The following is a 17379-nucleotide window of genomic DNA, read 5'->3' as shown; positions in this document are numbered from 1 at the left end:
AAAAATAAAAATAATAACAAAAATATTTGATTCATTGCTTAACACTATCATTTGTTGTCGCATGCCGAAGAAAATGTTTCATGCTAGATCTTGAAAGAATTCGGTTTCAGTTCAGTTTGGCAGATTTTTTCTTGTGATTCAAAAACCGAAAACCGATGCGACTCAATGCTAACCACCAATCCGAAAACCCAATTAACCAAAATACCCAACTCATTTAACCCGATTAACCCGTAATATGTGATTAGCTGAAAAAAATACCTTAATAAGTTAATATCCACTCTTTTAATATCCACTCTTGGCAAGCAAGACCACAAATTTTCTTATGATAGTCAGAATCGATTGGCCAAGCATATCTCTACACGAAAGTATTTCTACTGTTTGTATACTCACTCAAATGATATTGGAATTCAATTCTATAATAGATATGCTAGTCAAATGTTAATTGTTAACGTATTAGTGAAATGCATAGTAATTGGCTCAACACTAAAAATGTATATAATTTGACAGTAACATTTAGCGTTAATGTTTTTTGACTCATGTTAAGGGAGTTTCTATGTACGATATGTTTCATTCTATAAATACAAGATTACGAGATAAAACAAATATGATGGAAATAACTTTATTTTGTTGATTTTTTCCCTTTTAAAGGTAAAATCTGATATGTTGAACAAATATTCCAATACACACATATTCAAGCATAGGATATGAATGATTTATATTGAAGGAGGAGGGCTAGGATCATAATATGATGGCGGAGGACTTTTTTTGCAACAACAAGTTTCATTTTTGAGACCTTCATTTAAACATATCCCTCCATAACTTGTCTCGTCGCACTGTTTTTTGCACTCGGCACATGATATATTTAGATCTAGACATATGAGCTTTTGGTACGAATTTGCTTGTTCTGTAATTGATTAACAAAAAAAGAAAAAGAAAAATTAACCATACATTCAAAGATCACCATCATCACAAACAAAAATAATAATAATCAGTTTTTGTATTTTCAATTTATAAACCAGATGATGACTTACGTGAGAGGAAAATCAAGAAAATGGTTGATATCAGAAGAAAATATGTTCCATAAGCATGTGAAGATTTTTTGCTTTCCATTTTCTGTAGAAACCTAACGTTTTTTTTTTTTCTTCTTGTATGTTTAGATTTTTTTTTTTTTGATGTTTTCGCTCACTTGGTCTTAACATAAGATCATCCTCGTTATTTATACTCTCTAATGGGTGTCTTAACTTTCAATTTAAAATTGTCAAAAAAAAAAATTAAGTAATTTTAAAGTTAATACTAATTTAATATAAAATCTTCCACTAACTTTTTAAACTAATCCTATATATACTGACATATAAGGTGTCTCAATAGATTAAAATGTCTCTGGGAAGACAATGATCTTTACTCTAGATATAAAAAATCCATTTTTTCAATCTTTTAATAGTTAAAACTACCTCCATTTGTTCACTAATGTTGATGCTATAGGTGTTGTGATGATAGTCAAACTCAACAATTGGCTTTTACTTCGAAACGAGACCCGCCCAATGAAACAAAAGTCAAAACCACAAATTTCTTTCGTTACAAGAATAGTATTACGTAGTAATCTGACAAAATGTTGACTACAACCAACAATAAAAAGGGGTGCAATTTGGTCAAAATAATTTAAGTTGAATTGTCTCTTAGCTAATACTCCCTCTATTCTAGTTTAACTGTCATTTAAGATTTTTGTACACAAATTAAGGAAATTATTAAATTTTATGTTTCGTTCTTCATTAGTATATTTTATATTTTTTTCATTAGTTGAAACTTTAAAACAGCAGGGATAAAATTAGATTATTTATCAAATATCTGCATTGAAAATCTAAAACGATAATTAATATGAAACAAAAATTAAATCCTAGAACGACAGCTAAATTAGAACGAAGGAAGTATGTGTTGACTCGCTTAACAGAATTTGAGATTTTTCAAATTTACTTACCTCCAGATTCAACAATTTTCTTATGAAAACACTACTTTTTCTCGTCCCAAAGCAGAAGATATAAAACTATTGACGAGTAACTAGATCAACATATTTATAACTTTTATTAGTTTCTAGAATAAGAATAAAATAAATATATTAATACAATGTTTTATTTATTATCATAATAGTAGTAACGTATGCTTGAAATATTTTACAGAAGAAAACTGATATATGTAAAAGAAAAGAGAAAGAAACAGTCGTCTTAGTAGAGTACCTCACACTAGGTGAAGAAACTACTTGGACGACGCGTTAAGTACACGAACGGGGACAATGGGTATGGAATCCCACCACTCTTTCATTCTCCGGTTACTCTGATCGTTGCTCATGTATCTCCCCACACTTGATGTCATTACAAAGCAATATATTATACCAACTATTATGAACAACTTGAATGGCACTATCGCGAAGAAGCTTGCCAACACTAGCATCGATGCCATCACCATGCTTGCATGCTACGAGCAAGAGTTGAGAGGAACACATTTTATAAGAGAGAACACTTTCGAAATAACTAAGGCAATTTTTGCGAGAATTGACATAGTTAAACATTAGCTACCTTGGTAGCCTTGGAGGTATATATGGACCGCAACTTCATGATGGTGACGTTAACATTTTGCATCAACTGGTGAAGTCGTATTAAGCCATACTGAGCCGACACAATACTCTCAGTCATTGTTTGGTCAGATTCTGTGCTCACTGTTACTTCATCCTCACTTTTTTTGTGGACAATCTTATGTCTAGCCTGAGCCATTTTAGCCACCACCCCTATTAAGCAAGCAGCTATAGCCTTACCAATCCACTCCCTGTGACATGGGAATTTAGTTGATTTCTTAATGGTATATATACCGCAAACCTTACTCATGATAGACATATGTTACTTTAAACTCACATGTAGACAGTTAAAATAGTAATGGCTAGAATGAACAGTGTACGAGACGGCCTTTCCCAATAAAGCACTTGTTGGAACCATGGTAATGCGTCTTGCAACGGCCTCAGCAACTCCTGCAAGATACCTCATCGTTGTCAGTTAGATACACCAGTAATTTAATAAGCCATCACTTCTGGTATGGGCAGTCTAAAATAGCAATGGACCACATATTGAATCTCTAGGTGATCCAAGAAATTGTTTTTTTTTTTCCATGCATAATGTAAAACTGAACTTGAGACTATCCGATTTTTCAGTCCTACCTAAAGTTTATCCTACCACACTAGGCCAACAACACATCATAAAAAAACTTCTTACCATAAGAACTGCTACACTATCACTAATCCCTTCTTCTTCGAGCTCCGCTGTTGTGGCTTTAGCCTTCTCAATCACCTTTCCTTCTTCTCTCGATTGATTCACTACACTTTCAAGAGATGCAAGCATTTCTTCTTTATCAGTCACTCCCCCCTTCTCCTTGCATGTATTGTCTCCCTCTTCTTTTACCATGTTACCAAGCTGATCCATGTTCATATTCTTCAATATGGAACTAGCACTACACGGGTTTTTAGTAGTGCCCACCTTTAGACTAATCTCTGCTAGCTCTTCCAGTACGTAGTCTCCCTTTGCAACTTCCTCAAATAAGCTAAATATTAAAAACTTTTTTGGATCCGGGGGAGATATTCTCAGCATTTCGCGGGCTGCGTGCAACCGTACTATTCCCAAGATTGTTCTCGATTGGACTTCCCATGCTTGCAAGGGAGATTCAACATTGAATTTTCTCAAGAACTTGTGCATTAATGTTATCTCCTTCACAAGCATAAGCCAATGATCTCGTCTTGTTGAGCTTGTCATCTCTGGAAACTCTATGACAATTCCATCCTCACTAATTATGCATAAAAAAAAAATGTACACATAAGTGAGACAACATGTTCCATAAGTTTTGTGTTTCTACTTTCTACCAAGCAAAATTGAATCCAAATTGAGGAAATATGTATGCCAACTTCACAAAATACTGTCCCCATCCGATACATGCCATATAGTCACTATGGCAAAATGAGAGATTTGTTATATTAATCATCATATTATGGTATAATGATTCACTTTAAGAATTCTAAAGTAAAACTGTAGAAGAAACAAATTTAAACTAAAAGTACTCAAACAGTGAATATCATCCTTAGTTATGCATAAATTCTTACAATTCGGGAGACTCGTAGACAATGGCCTTGTCGAAAAGAGGGGCACCCAATGGACCAGTTGACATAGGCTTTGCAGAGTTTTCACTGTCCTTGGAAAGATCTATCTTAATAGCATCTTCATAGTTTATAATTCCTGCGGCTTCGAAGTATAGTGCATAGTTTGTTAAAGTAAGTCTACCTACAAAATTCAAGACATTCCGATGACAAATTAGTAGCCAATTAGTCCATGACTTTGAATCAAACTTGACACAAATATGCATAATATTATATCTTATCAATAGTGGAACCAAACCTGGCCAGCTTGTTTCTTTAATGTGGCGAACCACTCTCTGTGACGCCATTGTTCCTTCAACATGCAATATAATTTCATCATCCGCCAAATCGATCCCTTTAGGCTTCGCTTGCTTTTGCAAATGCTTCATACACCTTGTTCATACGCGTGAATTATACGAAAAAAAATAAGTTAGAAAGAAAATACATGATTTACACTAAGCCTAGCTAGTAAACCAACTATTGGTATATATAAGAATAACTACTTGTGTATTTCTTTGACAAACATATCGTAAGCCGGAAAGTGAAGTTGGTGGCAGGTCGGAGCAGTGAGAGTCTCAAATGTGTATCTTCCGTTGATGACATCCACAGGGAGAGGAATGATTGAGCCTAAATAGACAAATGCATCTTCACCCACACTTGGTTGATGATCAACCTAATTAATTCACATGATTAGTTAATCGGTGTCACATGTATACCCTCAAACAACAGAAGTTAATTTGCTTACGAGAAGCGGCATCATGTCGGAATAAAAAAGAGAGATGTCATCTTGCTCTGGGGATAGTGTTGCTTGAATCCTCTTGTCTTCACTCTCTTTACCTACTGCTTCCTTTGAGCACAAGTAAAAAGTATGCATATATAAACGACTTGATCAGAAGCAAGAAACTAAGTGATCATCATATCAAGTTTCAATTTAAATACGTACCCTATAAGATTCCTTGTCATCTGCGTCAGGTTGTTGCCAGGCAAGCATCATATCGAACGTGAGACGGCTGAAAGAACCATCTTTTATTCTCTCAAGTATGTTTTCACAAACTCGACTTGTCACCTTTGAGTTGCAAAACTCCACAAACTTCTTCGAGTAAGTACCTCCGGAGGTAGTTCCTGGCTTCCATTGAATTTCAAACTCCTCCACCAATTTATCAATGGTTGTCTCTAGTTCCCTACAACATCATTAATCATCATTCATCACAAAAATTTACAAATTTAAACGATGCTATAACTGATTTTGCTATTTCTTTTGGGCTATCAAGGAAACGAAATCCCATAGAACTGCACTTAATCACACAATTTTTGTAATGATCAACGTTTAACTTTCACTGTTAACATCTTAATTACACCTTCTTTAAATTAAAACACACATAGATCTGTAATAGAGAGACAGATATATCAAGGGACAGGAGAAAAATACTGTGAACATCTCTGAACGACGTCGTTGGCAACGGTGGACAAATGCTTCATCTTCCTCATCGTCTTCTTCCTCTCGTTATCTCTGAGAATTCTCTTTTTCCTTCTTTTCGCATTCTGTTTTTAGTGAGGTTGAGGTGAAGAGAAGAAGTTACACTGGCAACTTCTCCACAGGCCACGTAGCACTCCCATGCAAATAGCCGAAAACTGAGGATCTCAATAGCAACACGATGTCGTTTAAAGTGAAACGGTGAAGAGAATAATATTTGCATCTCGAGGACCCGTATTTACCGTCACATAATAAAAAGGCCCAATAGTTTTAAAACGTTTTCAATTATGCACTCACTTCTGGTTAACCCTAACCCGAAACTCTCTGTTTCAAACCACAGGTTCTTCGACCACATCTACTATATATAATTTCACTTTATTTCAGTTCTATTATATATTTCTCCGAGTTGGAGTAGGCCAAAAAATTGAAACTCGGAGCTCTCTCTTTGAAATTCACAGCGGACCTTGCACTACAAGAAAACAAGGCGATAACTGACAGAATTACTAACAGCACTAATCCGTCGGTAATTACTGACGGCTTACTGACAAATATCTGATAGAAAATTAGGGGGTGTTATTGGATTGAGGATTTTAATAGATTTTAATTAACCCAGGACATTAGTGGATTTAAAAGTCTAATGCATTTGTGTGGACTTTATAATGCATACAAGGTGGATTTGAAAGTCATTGATAATGTATTTTTGGTGATTGTTATGGATTTTTTAAAAAGTTATTGTTAGAAAAAAATATATATATATATCCATAAACTGTGTTATACACCAAAGTTATATTAAATTAATAACACCCAGACTTTTACACATGTCATAGAAAACTTGAATTAAACTGTATTTGTTTTCAATCCAGATTTTTGGTGTAATTAAAGAACCCAGATGTCATGAACCCAGAAAAAAAAATTAAAGAATACAAAAAAAACACAGATCTGATGAATAAGTGTGATTATATACAAAGGGTTTGAGGAGGAAGAAACAGAGATTGAACCCAGAAAAAAAAAAGTGTGATTATATCATAAACCAAAAAAAAAAGTTATAGATCATGAACCCAGAAAAAAAAGTTAAAGAACACAAAAAAAAATTCTCAAAAATAATACATATCTGATGAATAAGTGTGATTATATAAAAGGATTGAGAAAAAATATCAAACAATAATATGTTAAAGGCTAGAGATCCATCTAAAGAGAGGAGAAGAAAATGAAATGATTGAGAAAAGTGTGGTATTGTGTTTGTTCATATTTTAGAAGCAAAGTACGTTGAAATCCAAAATCACACAAAATCCAGTAGATATTGAATAACACTAGATTTTAATGGATTTTTAAAAATACCCAATTGAATAACACCTGATTCTTAAATACATCAAACTCCTTTAAAAACCACAACCCAATAACACCCCCTTAGTTTGTTGGTTGTTTTTCAGAAATTACCGACGGACACGTTAGTTTTTTTGACGGATTACCGACGGATATATAATTTTCTTCGCGTGTGTCAAATTTTGGTCCGTGGATAATTAGTTTTGACATATTGGGAATTTCAAAGTAAGAATGATGAAAATGCACCAAAACAAATGTCTATACAGCTTTCTTAATTAAATTAAATAGTTTTATAATATTTTGACTGAATTATGCATAATTTTTAATACATTCTACAGGGTGAAACAAGCCATTTCAGAATTTCATTTAAAAAAAAAAAAAACAACAACAAGATGAATACTTTTTGTTTATCGAGTAAATCTTTTTAGTATCACAACAAACGGAGTATATGTTTACGTACGTTCATTATTGGATTATTATAGAACGTAGATGAAGTCATCATCATCTACATTGATCAAGAAACTGAAAAAAACACACACACTAAAGAATATAGAAAGCTGCTTATAGTTTTTTTTGATAATCCGCTTCTCATTCAAAAGCCCATTAATTTTGAAGTCAGTACGAATCTGGTATGGAGTTTAGTCTTTGATCATATCCCAAACAGCTTGGTACGCTAGGTCATGAAGGCTATTGATGCCTAGGTAATCCGCAGCATGAAGGAGATCAAAGATCGTGGATTGATCATCGATTTGCATGATGAATTCCTCGTCCCACTTCTTGAGATCTTCGTCAGAGGTAGGATCATCGAAGACGGGGACGACGGGGTGCTTCTTGCAGTACTTGGTCACCAACGCAAGAATCTTGCCGTTCACTAATGGAATCGGGATATCTTCGAAACCTTCTTCAATCATATGAGCTATGAGCTGGCTTCGGCGTGCGGCAGCTTCTTCAATCTCAAACGTGATACCATCGGAGCTCTTCAACATGATCATCTTCGTCGACGTTTTTTTATCTTTCTCTGGAAGCAGCAATTTGATGAAATAGATTTTAAGAATTGAGAGCAGAGAACGATAGAATAGAAAGGTGATGATTGATGCAGGTTGTGAACCTATGCGTCTGTTTATTTATAAGCCAAAAATTTTTCGTAGATGTATTGCGTCAAGTAAGTCACAAACAAAAGCATGAAGTTGTACTAAATTCTTTGATACATTGTATCTTTCATGTGTCCTTTTGATTAGGACCACACAACTTTTTTAAATTAGGAATTTCGTGTTTTATAGTGTTTTAACTCCTAAGTTTGTTTGTAATACCAATTTTTATCAATTGGACTAACCACCGCCGACTCAAATTTCAATAAACTTTTTCATTAGGAATGCACTATGATGAAAGTTGTTGTATGCACACACATACGTGTCTTCTAACTAAACGTTGTCGTTTAAATTGAAACGGTTAAGAGAATAAAATTTGCATCTCGAGGACCCGTATTTATCGTCACATATTAAAAAAAGTCCAATAGTTTTAAAACGTTTTCAATTATACACTCACTTCTGGTTAACCCTAAACCGAAACTCTCTGTTTCAAAACCACGGCTTCTTCGACCACATCTACTATATATATTTTCACTTTATTTCAGATATTATTTACTTCTCCGAGAGCAAAAATTGAAACTCGGAGCTTTTTGAAATTCACGGCGGACCTGGGGAGATACGAGCACCGGAAGAGAAAAAAATGGCGGAGGAGGCGATTCTAGGGTTTCTGCAGAACAACGAAAATATCGCAGATTCCGGTCAATTCGCCGCCGAACATAACCATAACCACGACGAACTCGTCAATGTCGTCAAGAGCTTACAAGCTTTTCGTTACATTGAGACTCAGGTAACACCACCACTTGCCACGTTCTATTCAAGTTGAATTTGGCCTGATGGAGAAGAAGAATCATGGATTTATATGAGGATTTAGCTTTTTGTGTGAGGATTTAGATTGTAGGGTCTTAGTAGTGATTTAACTTATAGGAGATCATGAATGGCTATGAACAATCACCTTATTGAGTCTCTGTTTTTGAGGGTTTAATGGTTGCATTGGTTACATTGGTTACATAAGCATTATTGCAAATGTGGTGTTTCATTGTTTTTTTTTATGCAGGACATTAGACGAGTAACATTGGTTTTGACTGAGGAAGGGAAGAAATATGCTGTGGAAGGATCCCCCGAGGTACAGCTTTTCTTGGCTGTTCCTGCGGAAGGTAGCATATCGATGGATGAACTGAAGGTGTGTTTTTTTTTTAATGGAAACAACATTCACATATCTTGTGATTCTTGATTATTCTAATTTCCTTTATCATGATGACTTGTTGAGTCATGGATTCCATGTCATGTTTGAAATGACTGGTGTGAAACCTTACTGTTTCAGAGAAAATTAGATCCTTCTGTCTTCAATATTGGCTGTAAGCAAGTTGGAAAACACAACTGGGTGCAACTGGGAAAGCAAGTTTCTAGGAAGGTAATTACAAGGCATCCTGTGCATATTTTTTTATGCAGTGCTACTTGTTCTTTATGGTACTGAATTGGCATAGTTACTGTTGAATCTGCCAAGGAGTATAATGTAATGGGTTCTCACTTTTTTTTAGTACCTCTCTGCTTTGAAATGGCGTATATGAACTTGTATTATATGCAGTTCTAATTCTGCATCTATTTAGTCTGCGTCATTAGCTCTGAACCATTTTGTTGTAGGTTCAACACGTTGAAGATAAAGTGAAGAACTTGCTTTTACAAATACAGGAAGGAATGGTTTGTATTCATCTTCATTCAAAAGATTTTTTGTAGAATTCGTATGTAGCTTTGTAATTCATATGACTTTTTCCCCTCTAGGAACTTGACGAATCAAGTCTCAATTCTCTCAAAACCAGAAGCCTTATAGAATGAAAGTAAATATCTGCGCTTTTCATATGTAGATTATTTCTTTTCGGGAACATTTAGTTCAACCTTCTCTCTTTCTTCTTAGGGAATGGAAGGGCTATTCCGTAAAGAAAGGTCCTAACTATGCTCCCAAAAGAACGAAATTTGCCACCGACTTGACGCGAGAAAATCTACAAACGTGTGTACTACTCCTTTCTTTTGTAACTTATTAATGATATTGGTGAGATAGAGCAAATAAGAGAGGAAATTGGTACTCCCCTGCAGCTAGAAAGAGCTACAATTCAAGGAGTATAATTTCAATGCTAAAGCAGCCTCTTGATGCTGGGCATCTTCATCCCCTTCTCAAGGTACTCAAACGTTAACAAATTGTTGAATGCCTTTACTTTAAGCTCAACATGTCTTCGCGTTTTGCATAACTCACACTGAAATATATTTTACGTGATAGTTATCTTTTCTGTCGCACAAAAAGGATATACTATTAATTTTAAAAATTGTTATATGTTTCAGGTACGGAAGCAGTTGAAAGACATATTCCGCCAGATGGGGTGAGACTTTTACCAAGTTTCTAGTATTTCCATTTTTCTGCTATGGGGGACAAAAATGATTTTTTGCCTTAGTGTGGTCACAGATTTGAAGAGATGCCAACAAACAACTTTGTGGAGAGCAGGTATTTTATCAGTTAGATGTGTATATCTCTTTTGATACTATATAGCGAAGCATCTCATGCAATTCTATCGACCTTTTTCACAATCCGTCTAGTTATCAAGGAATCATGTTTGGAGGCCTTCAGCTTTTTTGTGATTAAAAAGATAATTCTCCTTTCTGTACATTGGTTGATATTAACCCTTTTTCCTATGCTTTGTAGCTTCTGGAATTTTGATGCACTGTTCCAGCCTCAGCAGCATCCTGCTCGTGACTCTCATGACACCTTCTTTTTAAAAGGTTCAATGTTTGTATGCTCAGTCACTGAGTTTATCTTTGGGACAGTTCTTCCCAGCTACTTAATGACATCTCAATGAAAGAAAATTTAACTGCTAAGTTTAATCTGTGAATGTTTTGACTGTAGCTCCTTCAACTACAAGGGAATTGCCAGAAGATTATGTTGAGAGGGTGAAACAAGTTCATGAGTCTGGTGGATACGGATCGAGAGGGTATCAACTCGTTTTTGATGCTTACTACCTCTGATAGTCATAGTACTAAAATAATTTCTGATCTCCCATCATATTTTCCATTGTACAGGTATAAATATGATTGGAAAAGAGAGGAAGCAAACAAAAATCTCCTTCGTACCCACACAACGGCGGTCTCATCTAGGATGCTAAATGCACTCGCAAAGGTCTGACTCAATTTGACTTTGGCCTTCCATTTCTCAAAAGCTGTAGTAGAATATTTATCCGGAGTAGAATTTATATTATCCTTTGCCGTAGAAACCTTTCACTCCCAAGAAGTACTTTTCTATAGACCGTGTCTTCAGAAACGAGGCTGTTGACCGAACCCATCTGGCAGAGTTCCATCAGATTGAAGGTAATTAGTTTTGACATATGGGTTTGAAAGTTAGAATGATGAAAAATGCACCAGAACTTGCCATCAAATATTTCCCTCTTTTGCTCAGGTTTGGTCTGTGACCGTGGCCTTACATTGGGTGATCTCATCGGTGTATTACATGACTTCTTCTCACGCTTAGGTAAATGCTTTATCACTTCTCTCGCTTTCACGTATTTTATTCTTCAAAAGTCACTTAAGAGAAAACAAAGGCTTAAACGTTACTTTATGGTTTTACAGGGATGTAAAAATAAACAGACACTAAAGATATTGTATCTGCTGTCATTTCCAGTAGAAGTTGGAAACTCTGGCATGTTCAGACCAGAGATGTTGCTACCCATGGGTCTCCCAGAGGATGTTCGAGTCATTGCATGGGGTGTCTCTCTTGAAAGGTAAAGTAATAGATATAATTAGACATCAGGGACACATTTTGATTACGAACAAAAGTGCTGACTCTTCTAGTTTTGTTTCATAAACAGACCAACAATGATTTTATACGGCATCGACAACATCCGTGATCTGTTTGGACACAAGGTACAAGATCTTACTCTTATTTATACTACAGCTTCTTTGAGAAGTAATGGTCTTATTGTTTTACTGTCATTTGTTACACAGGTGGATCTTGATCTCATTGAACGGAATGCCATCTGTCGCATTGGAATCGAGTGAGATGGATTTGGATTGTGTTTGTGACAGTTTCCTTGATTCAGTTTTACTCTGGGGGAGTGAACTTACTCAGCATGACGTACAAATGGAATACACAAATCTAGGAACCTTTAATTTCATACTATTACCGGCCCTGTTCTTGCGTGCCGAGGCTGTGAACAAAGCAAAGACGGACATCTTAACTTGTTTTTTACAAGACACTGAAAAATGAATGTTTATATTAATATTTCTAAATTAAGACTAATTTACACATGTTATATCGTTTATATTGTGCTAAATGTACACTGGCTATACACATTCATGTTACAAAACTAATCATTATGCTAAATCCTCTTCTTCAGAAGAGCCTGTCAAATCAAACTCGTCATCGGAGATGTCCTCATCCAAAAGTTGAGAATCCTCAGAGTCAGAGCCAAGACCAGCTTCGAACCTTTCTCTTCTCTCCACTTTCTCTTTCACTCTTCTCGCAAACTCTTCATCCGTACAAGCCAACATGTACCTGAGCTTGAAGTTAACTCTGTTCTGAACCATAATGGTGTGCCTTGGCATTATCCGACGCTCTAATGAGTAGCTAAAGAATCTGTTAAAAAGTATCATGTCACTTCATGGATTCTTAAAAGCTATATCTTGCAAACACTATATCATTTCATGTAGAAGTCTCTTATATTACCTGGGAAACTCAATGAGATCCTGAAGCGGACGGATCATTGTTCTTCGCAAGTAACGGTACTTTGGACGCAGATTATCAACGTTATATCGAAGTAGCATCGGGAAATCAGCAATCATTTCGCCTAGTTGATGAAATCGGATTCCCAATGATACATAGTACCTCATGTTGGGTTCTAGCTTCGTTCCTATACTGCATCCAAGTAGAGCTGGATCCATTGCGATAACTTTACCGATATTCTTTTGGGTTACTCCAGCTCTGGTCAAGAGAAAAATCACCTGTAGAGCCACAATTTATACAATATCAGATGCAGTTTCCGGGATCATCATATTCTAGATTGAAATCGTATAATTTTAGTATTTGAAATCGTATAATTGTATTTAGATTGTTAATTTTAGGATTTAATATGTGTTTTATTGCATGACATTTTTGTTTACATAAGCGTAATTTAATTATAATTTTTAATATTCTAATATTGATGGTGTTAATAAAATAATAATAAGATAAACACCAAAATTAATAATACTAATTTATATATATATATATATATATCAATCTAAATCTATTATGCTATATAACCCGTGATATTCAAAACTAAAAATATTTTAAAACAATTTTTTGGCATAAGCATTTAATTTAGTATTTACTTAAATTACGTTAGTAACCCACAAGATAATTTTTACATTTACATGTTACATTTTTAAAAAGATTTAGTAAGTGCATTTAAAACATGAAATTATACACTATAGGATTTGGTAGATCAAATGAACCATGTAAATTACGTTGGTGTACATTACTTTACATAGTCTTACTTTACAAAGTTTACTCTAAGTGAGTTTTGTTAACTTAAATTATATAAGAGCTTTTAATGATAATGGTAGTGATTCCAATTGTTTATGAAAGTTGCGATTAGAGGGAGAGGGAATCAATTGTTTAAAAAAATCGGAGTTGTCGATAAAAAACATAAAATATAATAAATCTTTTGTTATTCTTAAAAGTATTAGGTGCAGACGACTTAAATACGCAACGGGTATTGTAAGTGGCAGAGTAGCCTTGCTGCCACGATCCAATGAGATTCAGCCCTTTGTCGCTAAGATTCGAAGAAGAAAAAAATATATATATATTAGTTTGAGACATGGGCTTGGGCTTTTATAAGAGATAGAAACATAATCAAATCATAATTAAATTAAAATTATCATTCATTAACTCATATCGGTTTAGATCGGTATGTCGGGGGTGCTAAATCGAGATTCCTAAGGTTTGAACTTGAGGATTTATTTCATATATGTCTCCAAAAATGTATATATAGATAACAAAAAAAACCCTAATACATCGATCTATCTCTTTCCCATCTCCATTGATCTCTTTTCTCTTCTCATCTTATCTCTCTTCTCTCATTTTCCCATCGATCCATAAAACTTCAAACCTCCATCTCATCTCCATCGATCCATGTACGTATCGATCCATAGAACTTCTCTCATCTCCATCGATCTGTAGACTTCAACCTCCATCTCCATCAATTTCTCCATCTCCATCGATCCGCAGAAGCTACTTTAAGGTTAGTCCTCAAACTTATCGTTATAGTATGATTTAGCAATAACATTCAGCAACAAAAAAACGAACAATATAGGGACAGTGACAGGGTTCAGAAACAGAAAAACGAACAACAAACAGTATTGCTGGTCGCTGGTCGCTGTCGTTGAAACCAGCAACACACAAACGAATAGGCCAACATCTAAACGGAATAGAAATTATGTACTAGCTAGAAAAATCTTATATAATTTATCAAGGTACTAGCTAGAAAAATCTGATGAAAAAACTCTAAGATAAAAAAGATGAAGCTCTCAACTTGACGACGTTGAGAGAAATCGATGAGGCAATGCCTTAGGCATCTCCAACCCCACTCTATTTTAGAGTCAAAACTCTATTATAGAGCAACATTTGCTTCAATCCTACTCTATATTTTACTCTAAAATAGAGAAAATGATGGGATTGCTCTATATATAGAGTAACTCTATTCTCACCTCTAATTTTTTACACTACCTCTATTTCAACTCTAAAATAAAGTAATACATTGGAGGAAAACAATGCTCTATTTTAGAGTTACTCTATTTTAGAGAAAAAAATAGAGATATACATTGGAGATGGTCTTAGCTTTAGTAATTAATTTTATTTTGGCATCGATTAGACTTACCAAATGATCTAATTATTTTTATAGTTGAACAAAATGAAAGAGTGATCTGATTTTTAATTTTTATTGCAATAAGTAAAAACAATTATCACCAACATTCAAAGATATATTACCATTATAAAACATTTGAAAAGGTAAAAAAATAACGATGTTAGTTGGCACATCATAGAACTCAAATTTTAAAAATTCAAAACGAAATCATTTGCAAGTACTTTAAAAGATTTTTTAAAAAATTAAGGGAAAAAATGAATGTACGATCAGATCCAAAAACACATATCAACAACACTTCTCCTTTCATCAAACCAAAGTTAAAATTTTATAATGTTTGTCAAGAAATATCTAAGGAAAACAAAATTATAATATTCCTCCATTTCAAAATATAAAATATTTTGGAGAAGTTTGTTGTTTCATAATATAGGATGTTTTTAAATTTCAATATAACTTTTAAATTAATTTAGTATTTTATATTATGCAGTATTGTTTCTGATTGGTTGAAATTGTTAAAAGTAAAGACTTTTTTAATCTGTGTGTTTTACTTAAAGCATTCTATATTTTGAAGAATTTTGAAACGGAGGGAGTAATAGATAGGATACCACACGTCTCATACCGGAACCAAAATGTTTACAATTTCCATCTGAAGATCTTCAAAAACTATTAGTATCACAGATTCTCAAGCTCCAACGTTAGATTAAGGACTAAACATATACACACAACAACAACAAAAAAACCATCGAACAGGTTACTAAGCAACGATTAACAAACGTAATTAACAAGCGATCGATATAATTACCCAGCTAAGATCCATTAATTAACCCCTAATCTCCTTCGTCGCTCTGTAAATACTCTCGAGAGAACGAAACTTCTTCTCCTTCATCTTCGCCATCTCCCTCTTCCTCTTCAGGCAAAGATTAGAATCACACCGTACGCCGTCGTTTTGCTCGTTTCCGATTCTCGAGCTAACAACATCTTCATGCCTTGTCTTATCTCCGCCTCCTCCTCCTCCTCTTCCGCCGCCATAATCTCCACCGGTGCTGCTGCTACAGCTCACCGTTTCTTCCTCGCTTAGCTGCATAAGCTGTTCCGCCGCCGCCATCTCCGTCTCAGAGAGCACGATCTCTGGCGCCGCCGATGATTCTCTAGAGAATCCTGTTTCCCCCATTCGATCGTTCATGTAGAAGAAATGAATTAATCTGTAAGAAAAGGAAAAAAATAAACAAGAAGTTAAACAAACGCGAGAATCGATTTTATTTATAAAAAAAATTATGTTTTTATTAAATTTTGTTTTTGTCTTGTCGTTTTTTCGTATTTGTGTAATGGAAAAAAGGAAGAAACTACAAAGTCGGTTTCGTAAGAAGAAGAACGTGTCTCCTGATATTATTTTTTAATTTTTTTTTACTAAAAAGAGGGGGTAAATGATCAAGTGCGACCGTGTGTATCGTATCTCTAGAATCTGATCAGTCGCAAGTTTTAGTACCTCAGATGAAGTTTTTGTCTCGTTGATCCAACGGCTACGAAAGCTTTAGTATGTTACTTCTTCAATGAGGTTTACTTAAAGCTTATATAGAGAGAGATGCATGCGTTTGACTTATATTACACGATTTTGTTAGGAACAACACTTGGGTTCACCCTAGGGGTTAACCTTTCCATTCACCTCCTTATAAAATAAGGAAATAAAATCTATATATTATTATAAAATTAAAAAAATTTAAACCGCTCTTTAATAAACCCAAACCGACATATATAAAATCTAAACCCTAACCATCTCATTTGTGAACCCAAACCGATATATAATTTTGTTCTACTTGTAAAATCTAAACCCTAATCATCTCATTTGTGAACCCAAACCGACATATAATTTTGTTCTAATCGTGAAATCTAAACCCTAACATCTCATTTGTGAACCCAAACCGATATATAATTTTGTTCTACTTGTAAAATCTAAACCCTAACCATCTTATTTATACCCAAACCGATATATAATTTCATTCTAATTGTAAAATCTAAACCCTAACCACCTCATTTGTAAACCCAAACCGACATATAATTTCGTTTTAGTTGTAAAATCTAAACCCTAACCACTTCATTTGTAAACCCAAACCGATATATAATTTTATTCTAATTTTAAAAATCTAAACCAAACCAATATTTAAATTTCCTTAATTAAAAGTATACAGAATTTGTTTCCTTAATTTGATTTGCTTTTTAATTTAATTTTGATTTATTTTTAAATGAAATATTAGATGAAAGATTCTGATTGGCTGAGAGAAAAAGGGGTGAATGGAGAAGTTCACCCCTAGGGGTGAACCTAAGTATTTTTCTTTTGTTAGGTTCCACGTAAGCTAATTCCGATTCCAAATATGGGATTGTCACCTTTGTGGGCCCTGCATCCACGTGTTCAATTATATTCGTTCAATGATATTATTTTCCGGAATC

At 34.4% G+C, this 17379-nt stretch overlaps 4 protein-coding genes and 2 pseudogenes across 5 annotated transcripts; 1 reads left to right on the top strand and 5 right to left on the bottom strand.

Moving 5' to 3' along the window:
* Positions 1-605: 605 nt before the first annotated feature.
* On the bottom strand, positions 606-1173 carry LOC147939257 (putative defensin-like protein 79). The gene is made up of 2 exons (XM_087465392.1): positions 1032-1173; positions 606-904 (listed from the first exon to the last, which is right to left on the bottom strand). The coding sequence occupies exons 1-2, from the start codon at positions 1108-1110 to the stop codon at positions 714-716; spliced, it is 270 nt and encodes an 89-aa protein (XP_087321518.1). The 5' UTR covers positions 1111-1173; the 3' UTR covers positions 606-713.
* Positions 1174-2109: 936 nt separating this feature from the next.
* LOC104715890 (uncharacterized) lies at positions 2110-5797 on the bottom strand. The gene is made up of 10 exons (XM_019229528.2): positions 5598-5797; positions 5112-5349; positions 4914-5015; positions 4672-4841; positions 4428-4561; positions 4136-4313; positions 3258-3822; positions 2904-3016; positions 2571-2817; positions 2110-2469 (listed from the first exon to the last, which is right to left on the bottom strand). Exons 1-10 carry the CDS (start codon positions 5654-5656, stop codon positions 2251-2253), a joined length of 2025 nt encoding a protein of 674 aa, XP_019085073.1. The 5' UTR covers positions 5657-5797; the 3' UTR covers positions 2110-2250.
* A 1806-nt stretch (positions 5798-7603) lies between these two features.
* LOC147939256 (SKP1-like protein 10 pseudogene) lies at positions 7604-7957 on the bottom strand (annotated as a pseudogene).
* Positions 7958-8592: 635 nt separating this feature from the next.
* LOC147939255 (phenylalanine--tRNA ligase alpha subunit, cytoplasmic-like) lies at positions 8593-12340 on the top strand (annotated as a pseudogene). The gene is made up of 17 exons (XR_015565054.1): positions 8593-8840; positions 9108-9233; positions 9375-9464; positions 9695-9751; positions 9833-9888; positions 9966-10062; positions 10149-10227; positions 10388-10425; positions 10509-10547; positions 10746-10822; positions 10947-11031; positions 11120-11216; positions 11308-11404; positions 11493-11587; positions 11663-11814; positions 11902-11956; positions 12038-12340. The product of XR_015565054.1 is annotated as a phenylalanine--tRNA ligase alpha subunit, cytoplasmic-like (transcript).
* LOC147939254 (transcription termination factor MTERF2, chloroplastic-like) lies at positions 12290-13028 on the bottom strand. The gene is made up of 2 exons (XM_087463778.1): positions 12759-13028; positions 12290-12668 (listed from the first exon to the last, which is right to left on the bottom strand). The coding sequence occupies exons 1-2, from the start codon at positions 12971-12973 to the stop codon at positions 12407-12409; spliced, it is 477 nt and encodes a 158-aa protein (XP_087319904.1). The 5' UTR covers positions 12974-13028; the 3' UTR covers positions 12290-12406.
* Positions 13029-15527: 2499 nt separating this feature from the next.
* On the bottom strand, positions 15528-16312 carry LOC147939253 (uncharacterized). Its single transcript, XM_087463727.1, has one exon. It carries the CDS (start codon positions 16115-16117, stop codon positions 15755-15757), a length of 363 nt encoding a protein of 120 aa, XP_087319853.1. The 5' UTR covers positions 16118-16312; the 3' UTR covers positions 15528-15754.
* Positions 16313-17379: the final 1067 nt, after the last annotated feature.

Source organism: Camelina sativa, chromosome 9 (genome assembly GCF_030686135.1).
Source record: "Camelina sativa cultivar CO46 ecotype springtype chromosome 9, ASM3068613v1".
Classification (NCBI taxonomy): Eukaryota; Viridiplantae; Streptophyta; class Magnoliopsida; order Brassicales; family Brassicaceae; genus Camelina; species Camelina sativa.
Note: the sequence above shows the minus strand (reverse complement) of the source record. Positions and strands in the feature narration are given on the sequence as shown.